Source organism: Mesocricetus auratus, unplaced genomic scaffold (assembly GCF_017639785.1).
Source record: "Mesocricetus auratus isolate SY011 unplaced genomic scaffold, BCM_Maur_2.0 Super-Scaffold_15014, whole genome shotgun sequence".
Classification (NCBI taxonomy): domain Eukaryota; kingdom Metazoa; phylum Chordata; class Mammalia; order Rodentia; family Cricetidae; genus Mesocricetus; species Mesocricetus auratus.
The window spans coordinates 30,714,608-30,732,128 of record NW_024429186.1 but is presented as its reverse complement, the minus strand read 5'-3'; the positions used below and the strand labels follow the sequence as shown (position 1 = coordinate 30,732,128).

The following is a 17,521-nucleotide window of genomic DNA, read 5'->3' as shown; positions in this document are numbered from 1 at the left end:
TAGGGTAGAGCTAGAGGTCAGACTGAACTACCTAATGAATTCTAGGCCAGCCTGGGCTACTCTCACAGGTTCCAGGGAGTAGGAGGTGAAAGAGAGAACTGTGTAGAATCAGGTTTGACTGATTCCCTCATGCATTCTAATGGAGATTGTCTTTGGGAGACTGGGGGACTAGGTACAGGCTGGATTATCCAGTGGTTAAGAAGGTAAAATAGAAAATGGGCTGTGATGGTGCATGCCTTAGGCTGGTAAGTCTCCGAGTTCGAGGCCAGCCTGGTCTACAGAGCGAGTTCTAGGACAGCCAGAGCTACACAAAGAAACCCTATCTCTAAAAAACAAACCAAATTTAAAAAGGAAAAATAGAGAGGGTGAAGAAATCACACTTTGGATAGAATCTCCTTTACCAAGCCTGGACCACACGTAAACATCCACAGCAGTCACTCTGCTTGCTTGGTGCCTTTGGTCAAATTGCCCCCCCCCCCTTTCTTCCAGTTAGATGACTTGGCAGTCTTGGTAAAGGTGAGGGACTGAGGGAAGTCCTAGGCTTGGACTTCACAGCTCACTGTAGTTGGAGGAAGTGAAAGGGGCCGGAAGACCCCTTTTCTGTGAGTGCCTGAGGTGAGTTGGGACTGGTTTATTGACAGCTTCCACTTACTGTCAAGGTAGGAAAGTTGGCCAGGTATTTAGGAAGGAGAGCTAGCATTTTGTTCCCCTTAGGCCAGCAATTTGCAAAGCACAGGTGTCTGATTTCAAGTTTGCTAATTCCAAAGTTTCTTAGCACTCTGAAGTCACAGAAACTGGTTCTGGGCAGCTGCTACTGGTCTGGCTGGCCACCATTGCATCTCACCAGCGCCTTAGCTGCAGACACGCCCTCGTGGCCCGCCCACTAGGCCAGAGCCCCAATCGCCCTCTCGCCTTGCGTAGAGGACTGACTCCCGCCTTTTGTGTCCGCAGGCTGCTGAACCGAATGTCCTCCGAAGATCGGCACCTGGGCTCCAGTTGCGGCTCCTTCATCAAGACGGAGCCATCCAGCCCATCCTCGGGCATTGATGCCCTCAGCCACCACAGTCCCAGCGGCTCCTCGGACGCCAGCGGTGGCTTTGGCATGGCCCTGGGCACCCACACCAACGGTCTAGATTCGCCACCTATGTTCACAGGTGCCGGGCTGGGAGGCACTCCGTGCCGCAAGAGCTACGAGGACTGTGCTAGTGGTATTGTGGACGACATCAAGTGCGAGTACATGATCAATGCCATCCCCAAGCGTCTGTGCCTGGTGTGCGGGGACATTGCCTCTGGCTACCACTATGGTGTCGCTTCCTGCGAGGCCTGCAAGGCGTTCTTCAAGAGAACCATCCAAGGTGCGTGCAAGGCCTGGGTTCAGGCTGTGGGTGGGGACTCTGGGCTGCAGGTCTAACATGGTTGATTTTCTTAAATTCAAATCTGGGTTCCCTGGGAGCAGAGGCTCTCCAAAGGACTCCGGTTTGGTGTCTCTCAGGGATTCTAGACAATTCTAACTGGAAGACTGTAGATACACCGTGCTCCTCCTTGCTGCACCCCTGAAACACCATGCCAGTACCTAATCCTGGCCTGCTGTCACCACCCATGTTTTCAGATGCTCATTCTGAAGGCTTATTTTTTGGGGGGTATAGATGTTAGCATCATTTCCCCCATTGTTCCAGACTTGGTGAAATGTAAAGGGTCTCTTTGTTTTTATCTTAATTGTGGAAAAGTAGGCCTGTCCTCATTCAGACCGGAACTGACCAGGATCCTGTTGACCTTAGGCTATTTTTCAATGTATTTGCATATCACTTGGGTCACATGCTGGTAGCCCTGGGGTAGTCACCTCTTTCATCTTGATTAAGGTGTTCAGGAGTCCTGCTGCTTCCCTCCTTGTAGGTAAGTAGGGGATAATGGTGGGCCTACCCTCATTGGGCAGTTTCATTTATGCCCCAGAGGGACTGGGAGTGGTTCTAACTGCATCAGATTTAGTGTAGGACACTTAATTTGCATCCAGTAGGTCCGGTTGTCTAATGATTGCCTCTGAAGCACCGCCTATGCAAGTAACTGTAAGGTGCCGATTCCCACCTGGACACACTGCCAGTCAGCAGGAGGAAACCCAGGGATTTTGCCTGTGTCTCCCAATCTGGTCCTGCTCCACCCCCCCCCCCTTCTGGTCCCGAGCAGACAAAGCTAGCTGGAGGCCTGAAGGTGGCCGGATGCTCTCATCAGCCTTGGCCATAAGTGTGTTTAGCCATTGAGCCTTCTTGCTGGCCCCTAGCTTAGTGTTTGCTGCTATTGACACTTGAGCAATTTCACTCACTGTCCACTTTGACAGTGACAACAAGTGTAATGTGCTTGATCATATTGGAAAAGCTTTTTAATCAGTATAGAATTAAATGAGGCCGGGCGTTGGTGGCGCACACCTTTAATCCCAGCACTCGGGAGGCAGAGGCAGGCGGATCTCTGTGAGTTCGAGACCAGCCTGGACTACCAAGCGAGTTCCAGGACAGCCTTCAAAGCCACAGAGAAACCCTGTCTTGAAAAACAAAAAAAACCAAAAACAAAAAACAAAAAAAACCAAAACAAAAAAAAAAAAAGAATTAAATGAGGTAGTGTGCTTACTTTGATCTCATAAAATTGAGAGTATTCAATTCTTTTTTTTTTTTTTTTTTGGTTTTTCGAGACAGGATTTCTCTGTGGCATTGGAGGCTGTCCTGGAACTGGCTCTGTAGACCAGGCTGGCCTCGAACTCACAGAGATCCGCCTGCCTCTGCCTCCCGAGTGCTGGGATTAAAGGCGTGCGCCACCAACGCCCGGCATATTCAATTCTTTTAGGGCCTCTGAGATTGCTCTGTGTAAACAGCCTGCCACTAAGCCAAATGACCTTTAAATCCCTGTAACCCACATGGTAGATAACTCCTGACCTCCACATGGGCACTGTGGCACTCAAGCCCATACTTGTGCACAGAAAATAGATACACTGTGATTAGCCTATTTTAGTTATGAATAATATGTATTTGGTATTTTGTGGCAAGGCCTTACTGTGTAGCCCAAAACCAGAGACAGCCACCTGCCTCTCTAGAGTACAGGGAATACAAGCAAAAAACTTGTCTCAAAAAAAACCAACAAAAAACAAATAAAAATCAGTTGAATAAACAGAATCGTACTAGGGAAACTCTATCAACTTCTTCCAAAGTGGTCGTGGGAGAATACTGGAACAGAACACCTTCTCGAAAAATAAAACCAACCCAGTAAATAAATAAATAAATGAAAGAAAGAAAACGGGATTTTAAAAGACAGCATTAAACTTTTGTCTCGAAAAATAAAACCAACCCAATAAGTAAATAAATAATTAAATGGAAGAAAGAAAATGGGATTTTAAAAGACAGCATTTTTTCCTTTTCTTGGTGTCTTTAAATGGAGCAGGAATGTTCTGGATCAGATTTTCTAGAGGCCGAGACTGGTGTGTACAGACCCAGAGCCCCTGCCACCCCCTCACCAGGTAGCTAGGAGCGTTCTTAGGGCAGGCCTGTAAACAGTATTAATTATGTGCTACCATGAAAAGGATACAGATCTCTTCCTAGAAGTGGGCTGAGAGCTGTGGCTCTTATCTCCAGGAGAGGTCTGAGCTCATTACCTGGTTGTTGGGAGAGTCTTCTCTCCAGAGCAGGACAAAGCTAGCTGGAGGCCTGAAGGTGGCCGGATGCTCTCCTTATTAACTCCTTGGTTCCAGCCTAACAAAGATTGCAATCGCTGTGTAGCCCTCGCAGGCTCGCCCGTCCTGTCTCTACCCCTCAAGTCCTGAGATGACAGGAATTTTCCACCATGGTTTTCATTGTTTCTAAGTGCTGTCAAACAGCACAAGAATGATGTGATCATTTAAGTTCCTGCTCTGTGTAAGGTGCACAGTGGAGACCGGAGAGGTGGGGTTAAAAATCATGTCTCCAAAATAGCTGGATTCATTGCCAAGTGCCCATGTGTCTGCAGGGTCTGCAGGCGAGGCAGTAAGGCTTCAGACCACACAGCTTTCTCCTAACCAGGGAGATTGGGCCATTTTCCTTTGTTCGCACAGTCAGGGAGGGTGTTTCCAGTACTGAGATGCTGTGTGGGCTCCTTCTGTTTAACTTTGAGACCGGTTTAGCCCAGAATTTGCTGTGTAGTCCAGGCTGGCCTTAGATTTATTGATTACTGGCCTTTGTCTCCTATGTGTTGGGATTAAAGCTGAGATTAAACTACTGTGTCAGACTGGAACTTAAGGGTTTCTTGAATGCAAGGCTAGGGTTCCACTGAGCTACACCTCAGCCAGGCCGTCTTTTAAAAGTCTGGTTTTGTGGCTGCGCTGAGTTGTGCAAGCCTTTGATTGAAGTCCTGGGGAGGCCAGCCTGGTCTACACAGAAAAGGTTTAAGTCTGTGGATTGATTCCCAAGTAAACTTTTGTAGGCTCTGAGTGCCATAGCTGTTCCAACTCTTTCATTCCTTCCTGACAGGAATGCTTGTCTGCTCGACCCCATGCGGAAGGAAGTTTGCAGATACCAGGGTGTCATGACAGACATTGGAGCTGGGACCTAGACAAACCTAGCATTTACTTGTTGTCTCTGGCTGCTCCTAGCATGTGACTGAACCAGGCCCACAAAGTCCCCAGACTTAATATCTGCTCCTTAGAAAGCAAGGCACAATCAGTTTCCCACCCAGCTTCTGCGGTTTAAAATCAACTCCAGGGGTGCAAGTGGAATGTCTACTCTGCCAAATGACAGACTCCTTCGTCAGTGGAGATTGTCTGCAGGGCTGGGGCTGTAGCAGAATTGCCCAGAATAGATGAGCTCAGAGATAGACTGAGGCACCTCACTGACGGACTTGCCGGCTCCGGCGAAGGGAAGGAGGCGGTCTGATTGAATTTATTAGCATATCTAAAGGAAGGCTTGTGACTATCCAGGAGGATTAGCCTGCTCTGGCAGCAGAGAGACTGGCAAAGGGAACCTGAGGCTAAGGACAGCATGGTGTGATTAAACCATTCAGCCTATCTGATTAATGTCTTTCTGATTGTGACCTAGTTTTCCTCTCAGTTAAGTTGTGAACTTGCTAGTTAGGTAGACTAGGTCATTCCTTAGGTTTTAGGCTTTTTTTTTTTTTTTTTTTTTTTTTTTTTGGTTTTTCGAGACAGGGTTTCTCTGTGGCTTTGGAGGCTGTCCTGGAACTCGCTTGGTAGTCCAGGCTGGTCTCGAACTCACAGAGATCCGCCTGCCTCTGCCTCCCGAGTGCTGGGATTAAAGGCGTGCGCCACCAACGCCCGGCAGGTTTTAGGCTTTCTTTGTGTATTACTATCTCAGGGGCTTCAGGCATTTGAGCTTGGGCAAAGGGTGTCTGCCCCCTCACAGACAGTACCTTTTGGTGGCTAGTGACATCTGACTTTTAAGGGGTCTTAGGGACGAGTGTCAGTTTCCAGGCTGTGGTACTGATTCCACCCTAATCAAAGCCAGCCATAGGTTTCCTGAGGAGAAACTCCATGTCTTGTCTACCTTGAGGACTCTTTGTAGTGGCTTCCACTCGCTGGGTGTGGGCCTGTCCTCCAAGAGCCTTCAGGCCTCAAAGGGAATCTCCTTAACCCTCAGCCTCTGGTCCTGCTTCCCTCCCTCCACTCAGCGTGCTAGTGTTTTCATCGTGTGGTAGTGATGCGGTTACCAGCGGACTTCCTAAATCTTCACCGGTCACCAGCCCTTAGACATCACCAGCTCTGTTAGCGCAGCTCTCATTCCCGCAGAAGACAGAGGGCTTGGAACTTCCTTTCCCTGGACCCAAGGCCCTTCGTAGCTCCCGCGTGCAGAAAGTTCAAAGAATCTGAGCATGGGACGGGCACCAAACAAAAATGAATGGTCCCTCATCTTCCCAGTAAGGACTAGCCAGAGAAGTCTGGCCAGTTTACATATATAAAGTTACTGACAGTATACTAATTTTAGTTTTATATGCATATTTTGAATCTCATGATGTAAAACAGTTATTTTTTTTAGACTGAACCTCAAACTTGTGGTAGTTCTCCTGCCTCAGCCTCCTGAGGGCTGGGGTTACTGGCATAAGTCACCATGTATGGACTTTTTTGTTGTTTTTAGTACTTTTTTATTTTTATTTATTTTTTGTTTTTTCAAGATGGGTTTCTTTGTGTAGCTTTGTAGACTAGGCTGGTCTCGAACTCACAGAGATTCTCCTGCCTCTGCCACCTGAGTGCTAGGACTAAAAGCGTGCGCCACGACCGCCTGGCTTTTGGTATTTCTATTATATTTGTTTATTGTTGTGTGTGCCAACATGGATTTTGAGCAGAGGTCAGAGGACAAACCTTAGAAGTCAGTCCTCTTAGTAGGTCCTGAGGGACCAGCAGTGTTTCAAGCATGGCAGCTAAGTGTCTTTACTTGCTGAGTGTCTCCAGCCCTTTATAAAGTGTGTGTGTGTGTGTGTGTGTGAGAGAGAGAGAGAGAGAGAAAGACAGAGACAGACAGAGAGAGAGACACACATACACACAGAGAGAGACAGACAGACAGACAGACAGACACTAAGCCACAGCCAACCTCAATTTTTCTGCAGCTTAGCTGACTCAATTTACAGGTGTGAGACACTGCACTCTATATTTATTTTGTTTTGAGGTAGGGATTATGGACATGGCCTGAAAATATTTGTTTTTTGAAAAGCTTTTCTATGTACAGTTTTCCCTCAGAATCCTAGTCTTGGGCCTTTGGCAGCCTTCTAGTCAAGTTTTGGTTTTACAATGTTTCAGGTCCCTACCCTTCCAGACTGGTTGAGTGTGTGGAGCCCTCTCCCCAACCAGTTTTTTGTTTTGTTTTAAAGCCATGGCATGCCTACGCTGTTAGGATAATTCTTTCATGTGTTAGTTTCTGTGGGTCCCACATATATAGGTGATATGCTGCTCTTGTCTCCATGCAGTTTCAACTGTAAATTCACATTCTTGAGAGTAACAAAAGTTAGGCTAAATTTCTTGGCTCCCTTGTTGCTGATTCCTGCAGGTGGCCAGCATTGATTGGTCTTCAAACAATGCCATTAATTTCTAGTTAAATCTTAAGTGACTGATGGCCAGGTGGCAGTGGAGCCTGCCTTTAATCCCAGCACTCAGGCAGAGCAGTCCGATGGAGTTCAAGGCTAGCCTGATCTCTAGGGAGTTGGAGGACCAAGAGACTCTCTCAAAATTTAAAAAAAAAAAAAAGGTGTGTGTGTGGGGGGGGTGGGGACTGACATAATATCTCTAATAAGAGACCTTACTTCAATATTAACCAACTCCTCCTTTTTTTAAGGACTGAGCTTGTGACCTGGTCACTGAGTTCTTCAGTGAATTTGTGTTGAGTGACAGTCATTGCCCTAGGAATTGGGGACCGACCCATGGTCCCTACCTATTCTAGCATCTTGCACATTACAAGGAAGCCAAGGAGCAAATTGAGATAGTGAAACCGTTAGAACGACTGACAGTAGGATCTCTAATGGAGACAGGGTGAGGGGGCTCAGGGAAGGACGTGTGAAGGAGGTGGCTTTCAAGGCAAGTCGAGGCCCAGGTGAGAACTCCAGGGAACCAGCAGTGGATGCAGAGGGAACATCAAATGTTTTAGGGAAAGCAACCACGCCAAGTGTGGTGCCAAGCATAGTCTCAGCTGCTCCAGAGGCTGAAGCAGAAGGATTGCTTGGACTTGGGAATTCAAGGCTGCCTTGGAGTTTGGGTATCCTATAAAGCGAGGATAACCCCCTCCCCACTTTAAGAACTATACTTGAGTACTCGGGGAGGAGAGTTGTGCACATGCATGCCTGGTACCTATGGAGGCCAGAAGAGGTCCTCAGATCCCTGGGAGCTGTCATTAGAGGCGGTTTTGAGCCCTTTGTGGGTGCTAGGAATTGAACTCGGGCCCTCTGCAAGAGCAGAGCAGTATGTGCTTTTACTCACTGAGCCATCTCTCCAGCTGCTCCTACCCTAATTTTTTTTTTAAGTTTTATTTGCTTTTGAGAAAAGTTCTTGACATAGCCTTGGTTGGCCTGGAACTTGATGTGTAGACCAGGCTAGCCTCGAACTTGGAGATCTTCCTGCTTCTGCCTCCCAAGTGCTAGTAGCATCAAAGGTGTGTGCTACCACCCTCGTACTCTTTAAGGAGTGTTAGTTAGGGAACTGCAGTGTAGCCTAGTGGTAAAATGAACACTTAGCATGGGTCAGGCCTGGGTTCAGTCCCCAGCACAGAAAAGAAAGGCAGTGTGGAGTCTCAGCCTGACTGTCTAGAAGAGGAGACCGATGTATCTGGAGTGTGAGACACCCTGCCAGCGCCTCCCTGGATCTGTGATTTGTGACAGGGAGCAAGTGAGGAGTCTTGGCATGGAGCTCCTGCTCACCAGAGGCCCTGCTTCAGGCTCGGCGGGGAAAGTCCCCACGGGGCAGGGCAGAGGCATGACTGATGGGTTGTTCTGTCTGGGACTGCCTCCAGGTCTTTTGTCTTGGAGAATGAGGCTGGTTGGTGAATCCTGGGGGACCCAGGGCTGGTGTGAGGACAAAGCCCACGAGTAGGGAGCATTGGGGATCTCAAGCAGCTTGCAGGCCACAGACAAGCCAGCTGGCTGACCTTGGACAGAGCCTGGAGTCCCCAGTCCTCAATTTCCCTGTCAGCAGCGCCTGTTGGAGTGGAGCCACAGGAGAATGGCAAGAAAGGCCCACGAACCCTCTGTCAAAAGACAGGACAGTGGGTGAAGTTGGAATGTGGTTGGTCTGATTCAGTGACAGAGTCCAAGAGGCCTGTTTAAACGGATTCAGAATCGGATTCAGAATCGTACCTAGATTGTTTTGTAGGTGTAGCTGTCTTCTTGAGTCATTTAGTAAAATGCGGCTAATACATAGTTCCTTCCTCTAAAGTGTTGTTGCAGAAATTGAGCCACGTGCATAAAATGTGTAATTTAGTGCCCCGTGTATAATCTACTCGAGATAAACAGTTAATTGTTCTGTTATTATTCGTGACTAAAGGAAGCCATTGCAGATTTCTGGGCCAGGAAGTAGGTCTCCTCTAAGCAGAAGAATCCTGGCAGTGACAGGAAGGAAGGATCTGGAAGCCAAGGGTATCTGGGGAAGAGGTGGGGGGACCTGGGTAACGGGTACCATCCCCTTAGATCTAGTCCAGGAGGGAGGAGAGTGGCGGAGTTGAAAAGGGCTAGAGGTAGGTGCAGGGGCCTGGAGGAAACATGGAGTGGCAGAAGCAGGGTGGGAAGGGAGGAAATGTTGAAATAGATGAGATTTCGGACACACTGAATCTGATCAGTCCAGAGACGCTGGAGTCCAGGACCTGGCTCTGGGTTTTAGATGTGATGAGATCCAAGGCTGCAGATCTCCAAGTGTGCACCCTGGCCCACTTGGTTTCCTTAGAAATGCAAATTTAGGGGCCTATCCCTGGACTGAACAGCACGTGAGAGTCACCTGGCTGACAGGGGCCCAGCTGTCTGGTTTACCACGCCCAGCCCCTCCCCCAGCTTGGTGGGGACAGTGCAGAGTTGTGGGCAGGGTGGGAGGCCAAAGGGAGGAAGTGAGGACACGTCCGTCCGTTCTGAAGCACATTTGCCCTGATTACAACTGTGCCTGTCCTGGTGCTGGTGTGGTGTGGTTGTCACCAACCTCATGTGCATATCATGAAAACTGAGAACCAGAGCCAGTGGCCCAGGAGGATGGCTGAGGCGGCAGTGGTTCCTCAAGTAAGAAAACTGATTGTCAGCTCCTGGGCTAGGAAAAAAAGATCGAAATCTCTTTGTCAGTTCTTTTCATATTACAAGTGTGTACACGCACTATGTGTAGTCATGCATGCACTCACATATATTACAAGTGTGTACATGCATGATGTGTAGTCACACATGCACTCACATATATTGCATACCTCAAGTCCATGTGATCAGGTCCATATCTAACTAAATCTAAAAGTAGTTTTAAATAAAAATGTGAAAATGCTGGTTATACTAAAACAGCGTTGATTCATTTTTAAGACAGGGTCTCTTTACATAGTCCTGGCTGTCCTGGAACTTGTTATATATAGACCAGCCTGGCTTCACACTCACCGAGATCCACCTGTCTCCGCCTCCAAAGTGCCAGGATTAAAGGAGAGCTCCACCACACTACGTGAAGTAGCAGTTTAATTGGGGGCGTTCTCTACTCCTCCTTTCTTGGTGGCACATTAAAAGTGCATTTTGTTATCTTAGAGATACCTGCCAGGTAGAAGTGGGTGACAGCCTCTGCAGAGAAAAGGGAGAGGAAATGCAGCCGTCTCTCTTAGCTCAGCTGGCGGTGATGGGGATGTGGTCCCCCAGGAAAGCCCCAGAAGAGTACCAGGAGAACACCACACCTTGTGTGGCAACTGACCAGGCACTGTTGTCCTGTGGCCTCTTCAAGCTTTTGAGTTCATTTACAACTATCCTCAACTCAGCAGAGACTTAGGTGCTGGACACTACACTTATAAATTAAAACGTGCCAGGTGGTGACTTGGGAGGCAGAGCGAGGCAGGAGGGTGGCACTGACTTACTGGCCAGCCTGGGCTTTGTAGTGACTTCGAGGCCACTTTGACTACAGAGTAACAAGGGAGGAGACGGGCTAAGCATGTAGTTCAGTTGGTAGCATGCTTACCTAGTTTGCATGAAGTCCTGTGTTTGAACCCCAGTGCTCACATCCACCATGCGTGGTGGTGAAGACTTGTAGCCTCAGCATCTGGAAGGTGGAGGAAGGGGAATGAGAAGTTCAAGGTTGTCAGCTACATGGCAAGTTTTTTTTTTTGTTTTTGTTTGTTTGTTTTTCGAGACAGGGTTTCTCTGTGGCTTTGGAGGCTGTCCTGGAACTCACTTTGTAGACCAGGCTGGCCTCGAACTCACAGAGATCCTCCTGCCTCTCTCTGCCTCCCGAGTGCTGGGATTAAAGGCGCGCGCCACCAACGCCCGGCTGCTACATGGCAAGTTTAAGGCCATCTTGTAATAAATCAGACCCTGTTTCAAAATAGTGCAGAGGTGTGTGTCGGCAGTAAGGACAGTTCAGACAGGGCGAACTGAGAGACTAAGTCAGTTGCTGTCCGTGGGGAGGGATGAAAAGGCAGGAAGGTGTCCTCTGAAAGACCACATGAACAGGCCCAGAACTGGGAGGAGATGGCCTGGAGGACAAATGGAGGTGTTTGGGGTGGAGGGAGCTGAGGGTTCTGGGTTTCATGGGCTCAGTACTGGGACTCAGTACTGGAATCTCCAGGGTAGAGTAGGCTACACTGACCAGTCCCCAGACACAAAGGGCCTTTCCCTGGAGGCTGTATTTCTTTCCTTGTACTTAGGGTCGGGTGCTACCCTCTCTTAAGTGTTTGCTGAGGATCAAACCTAGGACCTTATGCCTACAGGGCAAGGCCTCTACTTCAGAGCTATACCCTGGCCCACAGAATTTCTTAAAGTTTAATAAAGTGCCGGGCGTTGGTGGCGCACGCCTTTAATCCCAGCACTCGGGAGGCAGAGAGAGGCAGGAGGATCTCTGAGTTTGAGGCCAGCCAGGTCTACAGAGCTAGTTCCAGGACAGCCTCCAAAACAATAGAGAAACCCTGTCTCGAAAAACCAAAAAAAAAAAAAAAAAGTTTAATAAGGTATCATTTCAACAATTTTTTGTTATCTTTATTTTTTTGGACAGGGTTTCCTTGTATAGTCTTGACTGTTCTGGAACTTCCTCTGTAGACCAGGCTGGCCTTGAACTCAGATCCACCTGCCACTGCCTCCCCATTGCTGGGATTTAAAGACACTTGTCACCACTGCCTAGCTAATTTTAAAGACTATCATAGAAACATGGGTTTTCTTTTTAAATTTTTGTATTGCATTTTGAATATTGTGTATGGGCACAATTTGTAGAGGTTATACCATAGCACATTTGTAGAGGTTAGTTAGACTTACCATGTGGGCCCTGCCTGGGGTCCTACTTAAGTTCTCAGGCTTGGATACAAACACCTTTACACACTGAGCTATCTTACTGGCCTTAGAAATACAAAATGTCTAAGGAAAGGTAAGAGCTTCTGGCCCTACCCATTTTCCTTGTACCCTAGTCCAAAGTTAACACCACACAAACAACACACACACATACACACACACACAACCCCCCTACCCCCAAAATCACCCAGCGTATTCTTGGTTGCTCATGTTAATGACTTCACACCTGCATTTATTAGTTTAGCAATCTTGGTTTTTTGGTGATTGGTTCTCCTGTAGTCCAGAGGTTGACCCTGAGCTCCTGCCCCATTCCTTAGCCCTGAAATTACAGGTATATGCCATTACACCCAGTATTTTTGTTTATTTAATTTTTGTCTGGCCCTATCCTGTGTCCATCTCTCTTCACTCCCTCCAGCATATAAATTTTTGGTTAAAATCTGTTGTTTTCCTTCTTGCACTTGTGTTGTGCATGGAGGACTTATCTGTCTTTTTCTTTTTTTTGGAGACAAGGTTTCATACAACTCGGGTTGATTTGGGGCCCTCCATGTAGCCTGTGCTGGCCACGAACTCCTTCCTGATCCTCCTGCGAGTGACCTCAAGAGCTCAGCTGACTTTTTTTTTTTTCGGTTTTTCGAGACAGGGTTTCTCTGTGGCTTTGGAGGCTGTCCTGGAACTAGCTCTTATAGACCAGGCTGGTCTCAAACTCACAAAGATCCGCCTGCCTCTGCCTCCCGAGTGCTGGGATTAAAGGCATGCGCCACCAACGCCCGGCTTCAGCTGACTTATTTAACCTACCTTGTGAATTTTTGTTTTTGGGATCTTTTTGTTTTGAGATAATTACAGATCACATAAAGCTGTAAGCAAAGATAACCATGAGACTGGGCATGGGCCTCACCCTGCTTCACCTGTGTAAATTCTTGCGCAACCTGGAAATTGGTACAGGAAGGGTTTGCAGGTTGCAGTCTCACAGAGGTGGGGTCTGAGAGGGGGCGGGGACGCAGACAGGTGTGGAAGGGTGTTCGCTTGCTTGTCTTAGTCTGTACTCCACTGCTGTTCCTCCAGAGCCCCCGTTCCTTCCTAGGGTGTGTGGGTCTGTCAGAGTTGACTCACGAGGGGATGCGAGTGGTCTCACTGTGCATTCACTTTTTGGTCCTCTGCTTCCTGACTGGCCCTGCACAGCATCTGCTAACATTCTCCAGAGACTGTCGGTTTCCTCTTGTACAGACCTGGGAGGCATTCTTGGTGGCCAGGTGGCTGCAGAGCAGGTTTCAGTCAGCAAAACTCTCAGCGTACTCTTCCAGGAAAGCTATTTTTAGCCCATGCCTCTCCCTATCTCTTGCATTATCTTGTATCTTCTGTGTCCCAAGCCTCCTGAGGTTCTTCTGTGTCCTCCCCCTCTAGCTCCTGCTTTGGAAGGGGCCACGGGAGCAGATTGTGTAAGAATCTAGCTGCTCCCACAGTTTTTGACCTAAGTGGCCGGTTGGAAAATCATTCTCCTCGACATGACAGGGAATGTAGAGGAGCGCGGAGTGTGAGGATGGGTTCAGTGTGAGAGAGCTGAGCAGTCATTCCACAGGCCCTCTGGGTGGAAGCTGCAGCCTCGCGCAGGCCCAGGATGGACCGTGTGTCCCAGGACAGGGCACCGCCAGTTACGTGATGGAGTTAGGTGGACACACCAGAGTGAGATCATCCAGCAGTGGATGAAGCTGAGGAGGGATTGTTAGGGGCTCGAGGACACCGACCACACACAGTGAAAGGGCATGTCTCTGTCCTCCAGGACTGAGATAAATGAGAGCCCAGTCCTTCAGGGCAGCTGCTCGTAGCTGCTTCTGAGGTCAGCTGGGGCCTTGGGACTGTCTGAGCTTAACAGCTCCGGTGCCTGAGCCTGGATGGGGCTGCCGGCTTGCCTGCAGCTGTGGGGACAGCTGGTGTGGCTCCCCCCTGGGATTCCCTTCTCAGGGTGGCCTAGGATCAAAGAGACTACCTCTTCGCCTCAGGGTCACACTGAATTCCAGCTCAGCTCCGGATGTGAGTGCCTTCCTCTCCCTCAGGCACGACAGAAGCTGAGGTCCAGCCATCCACAGATTATAGTGTTCTCAAGTGCCCTTGGGTGGACAGCCTCACTGTGGCATTGACAAGCTAGAGGCTAGCTGGCTTCCTCTTCGTCTGCTCCAGCAGATCTGCCTGGATGTAAGATTTAGTTTTCCAGCCTTGCCTGCCTAGATGCCAGATGCTCCACTCAGCCCTGGTGTGCTGAATTCATCCAATTTTGAGATGGAAACTGTACCCGTTTTATAGATGAGGAAACTGAGACTCTGAGAAGTTAGGTGACTCAACTTGCCCAGAAGTGGAGTCTACTGGTGTCTGCAGTGGACAAACTTCAAGGTTGAGACCTGAGTTTTTGCTAGGTGTTGTCTAATGTCCTATTCACTAACTTGGTCACACCTGAGTTTGTGTGTGTGTGTGTGTGTGTGTGTGTGTGTGTGCGCGCATGTGTGTGTGCGCATGGGCGCCTGGGCGCCCACGCAAGCGCACACGTGTGTGCGCATGCTCACAACTGCAAACACTCACTGATGCCCCCTTCCTGTGCTGAGATCTACTGGTTTCCCCTTGAGACCATAGGAACAATGATGAATTAATCTCATCACTTTATCAAGGAGGCACTTAGAGAAATTACAAGGCGAGGCCACCAGCCTGGCTTTGCTGGCAGCTGGCCGCCAGGCCCATAAAACAAATTGAAAGGAACACAATAAATAAGTGAAATTAGAAATACACATAGGCACGCGTGTATGTTTGCATGCGTGCGCGCACGCACACCCTGAAGGGTCAGGAGGTTGTCCCACATTCGCTGTTGGCACTCTTGTCCTGTCATCTTGTCTTAGGATGACAGCAGGACCAAACCCTCACGTGCTCTTGGCCCCCACCTCCCCATTCTGAGCAATAAATAACCTGTGGCTCACCCTCACTCAAGGGTGGCTGGCTGCAATGCTCCTGAGAACAGAGCATAATATCTACACCGTACGGCTCTCATGAGCCGGCCCCCTGGGTTCAATTCCCAGGCTGCTTCTGCTGGAGTTAGGCTCTCCCTTCTCACTTGGAAAAACGTTAAAACAAACAAACCAGACTCTCACTGTCCAGCCTATCTCATTCTGGACTTTGTGCTTTTTCCTAAAGTCTCAGGCTCCTGATGGCTGGGATTATAGGCGAGCACCATTATAACCTGTCTCTCATCTGATAGATGGGGAGAAATTGGAAGTTAAAAACTGAATATAGGTTGAGCAGGGCTGTAGCTGAATGTTCGGTTCTTTAGTGGTTAGTGTGCTTTGGGAACCTGCTGGTGTGAGTTAGGTATTTGGGCTGGAGGAAATAGACAGGACATGGATGGTGGGCCAGCATGGGGTGGTTGGCAGAGAGGGGCATCACCTCCCCAGTGGGATCTGATTGGTGGGCTGCAGGCCTGGGCACGTGGTGAACTTGCCTGTCCCTGTTTGCCAGCTCCAGGAACGGGTCATTACACACAGTGCCGGGCAGTGGGAGGGGCCCAGGCTGTGGATGGTGTGAAGATGCTTGGGTGGTAGAGCCTCTTGGACAAACACGGGACAGATGCGTTAGCTGAGCCTGTGTTTTCCTCTCTCGTTTATCTTTGGTAATAGCCAGGTGTAGTGAGTGACTCAACATCTGTCCTCCAAGACTGTAGGAGGATCCCTGAGTTTGAGGCCAGCCTGGGCTACAGAGTGAGATCCTGTTTCAAAAATTAAAAATCACTAGACAAACAAAAACCGTGTTTATATGGCTATTGCAATCACCACCACACCCCAACTGACTTCCCATGAAGTTACACCAGTGAGTTCTCTCAGAAATAACATTGGAGGGGCTGGCGAGAGGGCTCGGCAGGGGGAGATGCTGCTAAGCCTGGAGGCCTGAGCTTGAGCCTTAGGATCCACGTGTTGGAAGAGGGGACCAGCTCCAAGAGGATAGATGTCCTCTGGTCTCCAAGCATACAAGGTGGGCACTTGGGACCCACACATGCACAGTGCACACATGAGTACACAAACAAATGCAGTACAAACACAAAGAAAAAACGGAAAAGCACTGCTCAGAAGAAACAAGGGGAAAATGAGAGAAGCGAGTTGTCCCGGGTCTCCGAGGTTCTTGGCCTGAGCTCTGGAGAATGAGGCACTGGGGAACTTGGGCCCAGAAGTGACACTGCTTCAGAGCCCTTTGTCATCGGTGGCCCATGGCTCCTGCTTTGCTCTGGGAGACCTGAGAGTGTTTCCATGTCCCACACCAGGAGGCTGTGGCATGGATGCCCTGCGACACTTACCTCCCCTCCTGGCCACCAGGCTGCCTCCGCTGCTGGATTAGTAATGGAAGCTTGTCTTGGTGGGTGAGACACTTTCTAACTTCTTCAAGATCCTTGTGAGGTACAGGGGAGCGGGTATAGGGGCTCTGGGCCGGAGATGTAGCTCATTTTGGCTTTCTAAGTCTCCGTTTCTTGGTTTGTGAATTGGGCACTGATAGGTCAGCTGAGAGTTAGGGTAAGGGTCAAGAGAGTTGATCCAGAGTCGGCACATAGTAGGTTTACAATGAAGCCTGGCTGTTATTACTGAGTGGGCAGTAGCAGAGCAAGGGCAGGGCCCAGCTTCTCCCCGGCCCTCTGGCATGCGATGAGGATCTGATACCTTTTGTTGCTTTTTTTCTGGTACCAGGGTTGTAGGCCCACGGCCCACATATGTTAAATAGGTGTTGAAAGGACAGGAGACTCAGGCCGCCCTGCCCGATTCAGAAAGGCAGCCATGCTTTCACAATGAAGATGGCTTTATAAAATAAACAGCGCATGTGCTGACGTGGTTTGTCGTTTGGCTTGAAGAGTTGTAGACAGCCTGGCCACGTAGCCCACATTGCCCTCAAACTGCATCTTGCTTCCCCGGTGCTGGGACTAATTGAATGAACCGCCACACTTAGGCAGTAGTTATTTATTCACTGCTGCTTTGTGTTTTGAGACAGGCTATGTTCCTGTGGCCCTGGCTGCCCTCAAATTCCTGTTCTGTATAGGAAAGATGACTTTGAATTTCTAATCCCCCTGCCTCTACCGCCAGGTGCTAGGATGCCAAGTGTGTACCACCAGGTCTGGTTCATGTGCTGCTGGGTGAAGCACCCGGGACTCCATGCACACGGAGTAGGCGCTTTATCAACTGAGCTACATTCCAGCTCCATTTCGTCTCTAAGACGTGTACTTGAACTTCATCCGTAGCCAAGAATGACCTAAATTCAATCCCACGAACCTCATGGTGGATGGAAAAAACTGACTCCTGCCCAGAAAGTTGCCCTCATAACCTCCATAGACACCCATACTTCCCTCACTCCAACACACAATAAATGCACACAAATAAATAAAATAGCCATTATAAAAATAAAATGACGGGAATGCACACTGCCATGCATAACCTGGGCTACAACTTGTTTTTTTTTTAATTTATATCTGTCTGTCTGTCTGTATCTATTTTGATGCAAGGTCCCACTGTGAAGCCCTGACTGTCCTGGAACTCATTATGTACAACAAACTGGCCTCAAA

General features: G+C 48.9%; 1 protein-coding gene across 1 annotated transcript in view; it reads left to right on the top strand.

Moving 5' to 3' along the window:
* Esrrb (estrogen related receptor beta) overlaps nt 1-17,521 on the top strand; it is a 99,006-nt gene that overhangs the window by 49,789 nt on the left and 31,696 nt on the right. Inside the window, 1 exon segment of the mRNA XM_040742709.1 lies at nt 952-1,355. Within this exon segment, the coding sequence (XP_040598643.1) occupies nt 952-1,355 (404 nt within the window).